The 12,146-nt window shown below is 39.5% G+C and overlaps 1 protein-coding gene across 1 annotated transcript in view; it reads right to left on the reverse strand.

Annotated features, from left to right (window-relative positions):
- Positions 1 to 1,035: 1,035 nt before the first annotated feature.
- ajap1 (adherens junctions associated protein 1) overlaps positions 1,036 to 12,146 on the reverse strand; it is a 60,200-nt gene continuing 49,089 nt past the window's right edge. The window contains exons 3-6 of the mRNA XM_068733255.1: positions 10,483 to 10,570; positions 10,138 to 10,380; positions 8,132 to 8,264; positions 1,036 to 7,254 (exon numbers count right to left, since the gene is read on the reverse strand). Coding sequence (XP_068589356.1) covers positions 8,192 to 8,264; positions 10,138 to 10,380; positions 10,483 to 10,570 — 404 coding nt within the window. The 3' untranslated portion in view covers positions 1,036 to 7,254; positions 8,132 to 8,191. The remainder of the gene's footprint in view (positions 7,255 to 8,131; positions 8,265 to 10,137; positions 10,381 to 10,482; positions 10,571 to 12,146) is intronic.

The raw sequence follows: 12,146 nt of genomic DNA on the forward strand, positions 1-12,146 counted from the left end.
AGTTGAGAACCACTGACTTAGAGGACACAACCAGTACAAAACAAAGACCAAAACGAGTCTCTTGTGTAAAACAGGATCTGAGGAATCAGGCAGACGAGGGAAAGCTTGGGTTGATTAAAGTTTTGGCCATCATTGCTGTCGGTTGTGATAAAATTGTGCTGAATGAGATCTAAAAACAAGGCAGAAGCATACAGTCCATCTTTCTGATTTAACTTTTACCTGCTCTAGCTGTGCCTCATTGAAATGTACTGATATTTTCAGTTTCACCTCAAAAGAAAGTGGTTTAGATACTCTGGCCAAAAAATTGTCTTCGTGATGGAGTTGCCTTGCTCTATGATCTGTCGCTAACTGATTGGAATGATGGCCAAAACACTTATAATAAGAACATGGTTGTAATAAACTGGAATTATCATACATCTGTTGATCACACCTTTATCTTAAGATAGTGTTTTCTTGTGAACATCACTTGCTGTAATTAGTTTAAAGTTTGTTTTTTTTAGGTAATAAGATTATCAGAGGCCTATATTTTTTAGTGCTGTAATTTCCTTGCGATACCAATTTTTTGATAACTCCATGAGAAATGATCGTCATAACTGTGACACTACTTATTATTTATCTGGCGTCCGTGCTTTGTTCTCACCTGGTTATCTCCATGCTCAGAACAATACAATTCCATCAAATGAGATGTAAATTATTGTTTGATATCTCGAGATTACATTATAGTTAAATTGGTAGTAATGTTGGATGAAGTTTTATTTATTTTTCCCATGGTATCTTGTTTGCATCAAAAACACTACATATTATTGTGTTGATGTTCAACTCTTATCGGTGTTTGAAGAACCCTGATCCGGTGTGAAACAGTGTAAAGGCCGGTGTGCCATGGTGCTCTCCTTAGTGCTGATCTCCTTTGTTTGCAGTCAATATATTAGTGTATTCAATTTAACAAGATAATAATGTATTGATTAAACTAACTAAGCATAGCAACCTTAAAATCAACATGCCATTTGATTTGACAAACGCATACAGAACTCAGCATGAATTCATATTGAAATCTTTTATTTTGTGCTGTTTGGCCCTCATCGCTGCCCTTCCCCTCGGACTCGCTCCAAGAAACTCTCCGTGGCACAAGCCCATGTTGTTTTACATTTTATTAATAGCAACATCAGAGTACTAAATGTACAGAGGACGAATCCAATGAGAATCGCATTTACAGTGCTTGCAAATACAGAGCTTAGTAGTACAAGAGTAACCAAATCATAGTCACCTGGAAATCGAAAACGTTTACCAATAACTACAAAAGGAAGAGATGTGGTTCATAAGACACGAAAAATAAAAGTCACACAACATTTAGCCGTCACAGAGACAGACTGAGTCCCTTTTGTGGAGGTGTGTTGTGTGTATATGTGTGTGTTTGTATATACTATAGTCATAGGTCTTATACAAAAGTTAACAGAGGTACTCATTGATATATTAAACACAAATATAAAAAGTTTAAGAGTCACAAAGTACAAACTCTTCATTTTTATGGCGACAACACAACTCGAGTCAGGTTTCCTTCATGGTAGGTATGGATTGTGATTGTAAGTCGGCTTCGATGAACAGACCACTGTGTGCCCGCATGTGAAAATAGCCCCCCACCAAGAACAAAAAAATCATGTACACTTCCTCGCCCATAGAAATTGAAACTGTGTGATATTTATATGTATGTGTGTATATATCTATATATATATATATATATATATATATATATATGTATGTATATCTTTTTTTATTTTAATCAACTCTTTTCCAAATTTCCTTGCAGCGTCGGGGGCAAACTATGCAAATCAAAAGGCCGATTTGTGTCACACAGCTAGTCTCGATCTAGCAGAGGGGGATTATGGGAGAATTGAGATGTTTTTCTTCTTCTTTTTTTTCAAGTCTTTGACTGTATTGACACGCACTGACGGTGACAGTGCCTTAGCTCTTGTGAATAGAAAAGTAAAAACACGACTCAAGAGGAGAGTCAGAGCCCTCCGCTTTAAATACAGTAAGCGCACAGTACGTGATTTTTTTCTGAAACCATGAGAAGCGGCGTGAGGAGAAGCGGAGCGAGGAGCTACAGGTTTCTGACGGCAAAAAAAAAAAAAGGATTTAGTAAGATACGTATCAGTCTATGAAGATAAACGTTGTCTTGTCTGCTGCATCTTACTTTTCATCTTCAAATCAGATATTTCCTCCTTCCTGTCTCACCTTGCTGACATTTATATGAAACTCACCACCACGTCACATGTTTGTACGCTCATCAGACACCCGAAGGCCATGACCAAACTGAGTCGATGCATTGATTCTCCTACTCCCTTGATATGGAAAAAAAGAAAAAAAAACTTGGCCTTGCAGATGTTCAGGCTACATCTAATTCAAACACATATGTCGATAGAATTTATTCCGCTCTGTATGTCTAATATGCAAACAGGAATCACGGTCTCTGCAAACAAGTGGGAAAACCCTTGCTGATTGACAGCTTGTTTGTGCTGAAGGGGGGCGAAGGTTGCGTGGGCTGTGTGTAATATTAATTTGCTGTAGAAATAAATGCATGTCAAGTCTTTGGTATCTGTTTAAGACTTTTCTACAAGCCCCCCCCCCTTCACCCTGTTCCTTCTGCTTTTGCCTGTGCTGCCCTCAAATAATGTTTCGTGAATCAGACCTGACCAGCGGAGTGGAATCATTTTCCTCCCTCTTAGCTATGATACACCACGCTCATCAGCCATCCCTAAATATAAACTGAAAAGGCAAGGAAGCAGCAAGGCATTTCCCTACGTATCAGCTTGAATTCAGACAGGGTTAAAAGTTGGAAGGGTGATCTATGCCGATGTCTCCAGATAGCCTGTCTCAAAAGGTACATCTTAGTCCTTCTGGAATGCAAAATGAGTTGCTTTTAGCTAGCAGCTCCCTGTGGGTTTAATGAGATGCTGCCGATGCAAACCAGCTTTTCAAGGCCAACGCTTTTTTCATACGCTATGAAACGGAGAAATAAATTCCAAATGTCAAGGTGTCTGTTTAAGACTTTGTTCAATAATTTGATTATTTGTAGGTTTCAAAGAACGTGGAAACACTCTCACACAATCATTCTTAGCCTTGTATCATTTTCAGTAAGGTCACGTTGACGTTTTACAATTATCAGTTTACAGTGTTACTAGTGCAGAGACTTGGAAAAACACATGTACCTTCTTTGATTAGACAGTTTGCAGCAATTCAAAGAACCGGCATGGTCACAAACACAGCAGCCCAATATTTCTAAAAGTTTGGGGTTCGTAGGGAACTACTTCATGATACTTCAGCACAGATCTCTCACAATATTCAGTACTTAAAGGATCAGTGTGTATCATTTAGTGAAGTCTACAGCAGACTTGAAAACATCTGAATACTCCTCCAGTCATCACTCCCAGGTGGCAAACTCCAGGTCTGAAAATGTAAGCCAATGTAGAAGTGCCTTGAACTTGCATTCTTTGTTATTGACAACAGCTGGTGACTCAAACGAAAAAAAGTCTGATTGTATAAAATAAAATGACTGTTGTTCTTAGCCCCACCCCCTCGTGTCACCGCTTGTTGGAACTACCAAGATGGCGAAGGCCAAAATATCAAACTTGAGGCGTCAAAATGGTGAAAATATAGTTCTGAATATTACATTCCATCTTTGCTAATAAATCCTCCTCAATCCTACACACTGGTCCGTTAAGCTTAAAGGATAATTCAGGTTCTGTAAAACTTGGGTCTTATTTTCTGACCTCTTTTTGCCCATCATTGCCGTCACTAACAATAATATTGTATTCAATCAAGTCCAATGTTTAGATTTTGGAACAAAGCAACATTGCTTAAAAAAAAAAAAATCCAACAAGGCACGAGCAGTCAGGTTGTAAACAAAGCCCCGATTTAGCCAAACTTATTTGTAGGGGAAAATAAAGGCAAACTGTTAAAAAGATTACAAAGTTTAGAGACTTCAAGGATGAATTTTGACTAACTGTGCTCGCCACACAGTTTTGCGCTTGTGTTTTACCCCGTTGGACTTAATTTGTTTATTTTGTTTTTGTAAAATGTCTTAACCGATAACTGTCTGGTTGTTGCTTTGGCCAACATTTTCAGGAGGCTGACTGAAAAAAAACAGCTATCAAGGTTAGAAAAAAGCCCAAGTTGAAATAAACCACAAATATCCTTTAAAAACTTTGATAAATGAAAAAAGTGAATGGCTTTTCACATCATTGTGCGTAACTCTTGGCATTTCTTAAACAGGTCAATTTAGCAGTTGCAATCAGCAATTCTTTCTGTAGACGTCTTTCCCTGATTATTATTCATATGCTTATAAATGCTAATATTAGTTAGTTTATGCAGTGATTGCAATGTGGCAAATCATACATTTTCTGGGGCAGTTGTAGCAATATGTATATACAAAAAGAAAATATGACAAATTAATGCAACCCAGTCTAGGTTAAGTTTAGTTGGTTTCTTGGCAGCTACTGTTGGATTTACACTGAATATCTTTTTTTATTTTGTATTATCCTGTGATGAAACACTCAATATTAGAGTTGATGTAGAAATGATATTTAAGAACAGAAAGTCATTGGTTTCTCAGCGTACCATGAACACAGCAAGGTATGATCACAACACCTCTTGGAACCACTCAGCACTTTCAGACATTCCACCTGGAAATCCCTTCCCAGTCCTCTGAACTATTGCAGCGTCTACTGGAGTATTATACTGGTTAGCTAAAGATATAATACATGTACTGCTTGAAAGTGCAGGTAGGAAGCTTGGCACAAGGTTAGTTTTGTGTTTTTAAAAGAAATACTGTAGTTACACATGTAAACAAAGACACTATCCCCGATCTAGCTGAAACCTTCCCAAAAAACGGGTCAGGTCCTGAAAAATAGAACACACCTGTACACAAATAGAAGCAAATATATAGAAAATACATTTACACGTGTATAATATACAGTTAAGTTTTTCATAACCCTCTGGACTATTTAAGATAACACTCTTCATTCAAAAAAATATATGTTATGTCAAAGAAGCAACTCCGCAGCCTGACAACACACGTGAGGCTGAATTGGTAAGGGTCATTCATGAGAGTGTGGTTTTTCATGTTTTTAATGGGCAAAAGCGGGAGCTTGTTTTTTTTGCACCACAGTGTTTATCCCAGGCCGTCTTGGCGCCTCCTGAATGGCTCACATGTACAGATACTGATCTCACTGGGACAACCTGCTTCCTTGAATCCTTCAAAGACATATAAGCCTGAAAACAACCTAAAAGAATTACTGGAGATCCACCGTCGCTAACAAAAAAAACAACAACACCTTTTTGAATCTGTACATATTGCTGTCTGCAGCCAAAAAACGCTTACAATTACAGAATTGTACTTGTGCTTTGAACAAACCCACAGCACAATAAAAGGTAGATTCGTAGGCGGCTTCCATCAAAAGCTTCGTAGCACAATGGTAGTCTGTCTTTCAGAGCTGGAGGTTGATCATAAAATCATTTTGGGATAGAAAGGCTCTCAGGAGAGCTTTTCCTTCTTGACCATGGAGTTCCCTCATCTTGACACGAGACAGTTTAAAGCAATTTGGCAGCGGCTGATTGGCTCGTCATAATCCCCTTCCTTCGATGTCTTTTGAAAGAACAAAATAAAACTCCCCTTTCTCATACGTCCACGTCACATTTCCCTTCGGCACAGATTAAAACAATCTATTTGTGCACAAAGCTCGACTTCTCTGGCTGTGATAGCTGAAACTCTGATATGCTAGAAATATAGTCCTCCAGGATTGAGTGGCTCCGGAGAGAGCGAACTAACCTCTACCACATGTTCGTCGAGAGAGTTCCTCCCTCCTTGCATTTAAAACATCATCCTGATCCTGATGGACGCCTCTTTCACAGCTTCTTCTCCGTTCTTAGTTGAAAAACTCAGAATAATTTGACGTTCCATATTCAACAAATTGGTTCATTCTCTTCTTGATTGTAAATCAGACATTTTAGCTTTCCAAATGTATTATTCATTTATCGAGTGAATCTGGGAGTTGTGTGGGGATATTCATGTACTTTCTGTGGAGGGATTAATTTTTCAATCTCTTTCCTATTCATTCAAATTGTCACATGGATGGTTTGAATTTGAAGCTCAAATTGAATCAATTCCCCTTTTTTTTTCAAATGAGAACTCATAACCAATCATTAGAATTCATCCCAAACAGCTACTGAAACTGAGACCAACGTGAAGTGTGCAAAAGAGCCAGACAGACCTGAGGCAGTATGAATGTCCTGTCCAGCTCCATGCCGTCTGTTGTGGCTGTCCTTACTCCATCTATTCATGAATTTGCTGCTGTGGGATTGGTTGTGATCCAGCACCACAGAAACCTTTTGTTTCTTTTTCCATGAAGCCAAATCGAGGTGCAAATCTTACATATGAAGCGATAGGAGCAGGCGGTGGATTGGCTGGCACCAGGTGTATTCAGATGGGTTTCTTTGTCATAATCTCGGCTCGGGTGGGAGTATTTAATTAACAGCGCTGAAATCCCAAGTGCTCCGGACCTCCACTGTTGAGGCAGACTCTACTGTGTAAAAAAATAGACATAACTATTCTTTTTAAAATGGGACCTATAGAAACAATGTTTTAAAACCAACTGTTCACTAAAGCATATACCATTTCCCCCCCCCCCCTCATCTTCTCTCGCCCCAAACTAATAGAATAATGTGTCTTATAAATATCATTTAGACTCTTTTTGCAACACATTTCTTAAAACTATTTCAAAACATTTTCAAATACATTTGTAGCATTTTTTATCTTTCACATTTGTTAGAAAACAAACAAAAATGTAGTTGGAGTCGATACAGGGTTGATATAGCGCTCTTTGTTTTAGTCCATCCGTTGTTGTTGAAACTTCCTTCTATCCAGGTTGTGGCACATAGTGGCATTATTGGCACATTGTTCAGAAATACAGTTCATCTTCCACCTACAGCAGCTCCTTGGGTTCCCTTTTTCAAACGTCAAATGTTTTCCTTGAGACACCTGTGACGTCCACAGTCCCGTCCCACACATCCTGTAAATATACCTATATATAATCTATATCTAAATGACTGTACGTTCCTGGAAATTATGGAGTGGCAGCGTTGTGGCTGCACTGCTTGTCATCTCTAGAAAAATAAATATCTTCACCAGTGTCCAAAGAGTGATCACACTATTTTACAAAAGAAGCTGTTTTTGTGTGTTTTGTTGTTTCCAACTGGAGCCTGCGGAGAACAAAATCACAATTATCACTCATAACCTAGCACAAAAAAACAATCACTGTAACACTGACAGGATTTTCTAATTTTATGTTATGGGGAAGTGGTATCCAGCTCTGGCCTGAGAAAAGAAAACACATGAAATGGCAATGCTATATTTGAAATATCTACTGTAACATACATTCAATAAATACATTAGGTTTGCGGCACAATAATAAGAGATCTTGTGTCTTTTAAGGCCGCAGCACTGGGGACTCGCTGCGTAGCACTGACTGAGACTAATGTGTGTCCAGACATCTGCGAGGCGCTGTCTTCTCGCTACACTACCTGCAGGCCATCTATTCCTTTTCAAATCTGGGTCAATAGCAGACGTTACACCTCCCCCCGGGCTTCCAGCAACACTGTGGGGCCAGAGCATGTGTTTAACTTTCATGCTTAGAATTTCAAATGCGGGGCCATTCTGGCATATATTAGCCAGGCATAAAAAATATGGCACAAGTCAAGTAAAAGGGCTCCTTCACTCCTGTTCAGAGTGCTCAAAACAATCTGCTTTCGGTGTAAGGATGAGAGTGGCGACATACATCTGAATGAGAGAGTTTCAGAGATGAGGAGGGAAATGATTAGTTGTGAGCGTATAGCTTATAAATACTGATATATACATAATTAACTTCTTATCTCAACTAGACCTCTGATCCTGCACTGAACTGGATTTCTCAACCTTTTTTTTCATCACGGCGCAGAAGATGGAGAGAGGAGCGTAATCATGTCACAAATACCAAACATATGCCAAGTTGTCATCTATTCCCAAAGTAAGGCAGCGTCGCCGCGGTGGTCGAGGCTCAGACGGTGATTCGCAAAGGGGGCAAAGTGGCACAGTACCCACCGGAGCGTGAGTTCAGGAAGTCTCTTCCACCCACAGGAAGTGAGCAAGGCCTTCAGCTCGTCAACAAGAGATCTCGAACCATTTCTCTGACACGAAGGCCACAGGAATCAGCTGTCTTTCGGTGGGGGAGGGCCTGCGGGATAAAGAGGTGGGAACGTTAATACTGACAGATGGCAGTTTGATAGGTTTCATATTTATATTCTGAAGGGACATTATTTGCTGAGCAGGCGCGCTGATTGCTGCTTTCCAAGGACTCCATAGATCCTCTCACAGACCTGCTGTAACAATCAAACCTTTAGCGCCTCTGTCAACACTGTACCATCGGTCATAGACCAACACAACAGAAATAATAGCATACTGAACCCTCTGGAAATCCTAGATTATCAGCAATAATGTTGCTGAAAATGTGGCCGTCCCTTCCATGACTTTAAATAAATAAATACAGACACTTTGGAGTCTTTACACCAGATGAATGATCCTATCCTCGCTGCCAGCATAATGCATCTGTTACAGGGTTTTGGATACACAGAGTAAGTGTGACCATCTTTGCTGGCCCTGCAGCTTCAATGACTGTTGCTCTTATCCACTGAGACAGTAAACACTGTCGAAACTCTACAAAGAGTATTGTTACGCTACATACAAATGAAAGTTTATGCCTGATTTCTATGGAAAAACACACCTGCCATGTCAGATTATATCACAGGGAGAGACACATCTTCCCCCGCAGAGAGAAGCGATTTCAACTCAGTGATATGCAAACACACCAATGACTCACCAGTGTTGCATCTTGTGGTATGAAGCAGCACGTATTAGCTGGGTTGGTAAACATGGATGTGCAGATTGCTGATATCATATATATATATATATATATATATATATGTATCTACTGTCTGCCATTTGAAAGGCTGTCAGAAGGATCACTTAGACAGAAAATGGCACCGTAAAGGCTTCATGTTGCCTACAGCACATCTATAAATTGACTTGGTACACAACCACGGAAATCACTGGTAGGTTTAGCGTTTCGTGTGCAGCTTGAGGCAGGTGTTGGGCTGAAGGATGAGGAATGAGGGCGATGGATGGCAGTGTTAAAGGCAACCGGTTTATGTGTGGCTTCGCTGAGAGACAAACCTCTGACTGGAGCTGATTGTGGTACAGAGTAACAACACACGCACGGGGAAGAGTGTGAGGAATCCAAGCAAGAGATGCACCGATAACAATAAGATATCAAGACGTGTTCCCTCATGAAACCTTTACTATTATTATTAGGAAACATACACTAATTTCTTAACCAGGTCCAATTCCAGACTGCTTTGAACGGCTTTCTACAATGATATGGATGGTCTGAGTGTACACACACCCCAGAGAAACATTTGGGTCGTAAATGCCAGAATCTGGAAGCGTCTGGAACATTCTAATGCCACTATTATATTTGTATACACTGTTCCTAATTATTGCATATTTTAATGAGTTATGTGGTGAATCATTGTAAAGGAGAATTAGGCTTCTTGTGCGTCTGTAAATAGCTATGAAAATGTAAAAAACATGCCCATTCCTGACTGATCAGAACGTAACTAATTAAGAATTACATACATACATTACATAACATTATAGTTTTTGAACATGGATTGATTCATCCGGCATTAATTAACATAATTGGTCACTGGAAGAAATACGAGGAGGTTTTAAAGTGTGAAATTACAGTGTGAGGCACAGCCTTTACTTTATAAACATTGCCCGTTTTAGTGGGTGTTTGAAACGCCTCTTAGAGTTGGCTCTGCTGTAAAAAGAGCACTTTCATTCTTTGATTCTTCTTCTGCGTGTTTTCTTTTTTTCTTTTTACATTCCAGCCATTAAACTCTAATAAAATAAATGATAAATAGCTGTAGTGGATAAAGAAATCTTGCTGCAAAAGCATAAAGTGGCTGTGGGTTCCCAGTGCTGGCTGACTGAACTAATGTTCCAATGTGCATCCACATTGTGCTATAAACAGCCCTGGGCCAGTGTACCTGTTCCCGTTATAAGCAGTCTTGTAGACAGGCGTCTGCTGGATCATCTCATCAGTGTAGATGGGCACGGCTGTCCGGACGCACTCATGTGAGCACTGCAGGCTGTCGTTGTAGGCAGTGAATATGTCCACCTTGCTGGGCACCCGGGCCGGGGTGAAGTCTGTCAGGTTTTGGCAGCTTTCTTCCTGCTGGTGGATCTTGCGCTGATGGCTATTGTGGCGGCCATTTCCCGACTGCGCACAGCTACAAAAACACGCACCAAAGACAAGAAACAAACATAAAATCATACCGTGTACCCTGCTGGATCGTCTGCGAGGAAATTAAAAGTAAAGGAATCTTTCCTACCAGTTTTTAAGGACGAGTGTTGTGATCAAGGCTGCGATAACCATAATGAGAGACACAGTGATTGTGATTATCTGGTGAACTGCCAAACCTGCAAAAGAAAAAATCAACACAAGAGCAGAGGATTAGATTTGTTGAGGACATTGTTTAGCTCCTGTTGCCCACAGCACAGAGCCATGCACTCCACTTCTCTTCTCTGTACTGTACACACTCTACAAAGTACTCAGGGCGGCTCTCTTGAAAAGTAAGAGGATGACATTTTGCTCTTCAGTAAGTATTGATGACACTGTCATCCACTACTATTCATAATTTAAGAGGAATATGAATTATTCCATTACAGTACAGCCAACTGTAATGGATAACCAAGTTTTCTCTAAGTACTTATAAAACTTATTTTTCCTAGTTTTATTTTTATTTGTCAAACCAAATGAATCCTCCAGTTCTTTGTAACCTTTTCTCCCCTGAACGTAGATTTTGCCCCAAGGCTTTTTATTTAAACATTAAGTGGGAGCAAGTTGTTTGATACGCTGTATCAAATCAAATATATTTGATCAAAAGGTGGTCCTGATAGGTAGTCTGAGCGCTTTGGAAAGGAAGGCATGTTGATGCAGGGTAGAGGAGGGACACGGACACAGTAAGTAAGCAGTGAAGCTGGTTTGTTTGATCGAGCATAAATTATGTGTTCATGCAATTCTTAACTGCGTCATTTAAGACTCTGGAAGTGTTTATTACATATTGAATTTAAAACATAAAGAAACACATAACTAAATGTGTAAATGAGTATTGCCAAAACTTGACATGAACAATACAACAATCATAAATACATTTTATGTGAATTAAACTTAATGGGACCAGCTTGAAGTGCAAAATTGTAAATAAGAAAATAAATGCGTCAGCACTGCTTGCACAACTCACATCTTGTCAAACGACACCATTCACAGAATTTGCCTTATACCTTGTTTTGCTATTTTGGGTTGATATCATCAATTTTACAATGTGTCCACCTGACTTTCTGAACCCGATATTTCCTCTCTGTTAGGCTCTGTATTGGTCTCTACCTACTGCTAAGATATCGGACTCTTATAGTGTGAAATGCTCTCACTTAATATTCATAATGCACGGGCTGTTTAAGATCTACTTGCACTTGTCTGCCCCATTATAAAAAAATCATTATTGGACAAATTACAACCCAATTACAGTGCTATCAAAAGGACAGCAGAGATAATGGTTGAAAAAATGACAACTTGTTCAGACTGGATACTCCTAAAATATTTTACACACACTGAACGGTCAATAGAAAATAAACTCTTGATGACTTTCACTGATGTTGTTTGATTTAATAAGGATAATAAACCCATCAACCTCTGTATAAGTCATTCCGCACACTTTAGTAACAGGTATCTGGTTTATTGTATTGTTTTGCTAAGCTGTTTGGACAGTGCAAAGCCATACAATTATGTCTATTCTTTAAACTATGCATCCTTTTGCGATATGAATGTGGACCAACAGCTCTCTGCTTGCTCCCTTTGTTCTGTATGACTACAGTACAAAAGCATTGTTCTTATTTAAACTCTTAAGACTCCTGTGTGTGCTGATCTCTCACTTTTTGCCAGAGGACAGTAATCCACAAACAAAACTGTGCGTGTACATGTCTAAAGTGAGGATTA

Source organism: Cebidichthys violaceus, unplaced genomic scaffold (assembly GCF_023349555.1).
Source record: "Cebidichthys violaceus isolate CVI_PGR_0920_01 unplaced genomic scaffold, fCebVio1.0.p SCAF_6, whole genome shotgun sequence".
NCBI lineage: Eukaryota > Metazoa > Chordata > Actinopteri > Perciformes > Stichaeidae > Cebidichthys > Cebidichthys violaceus.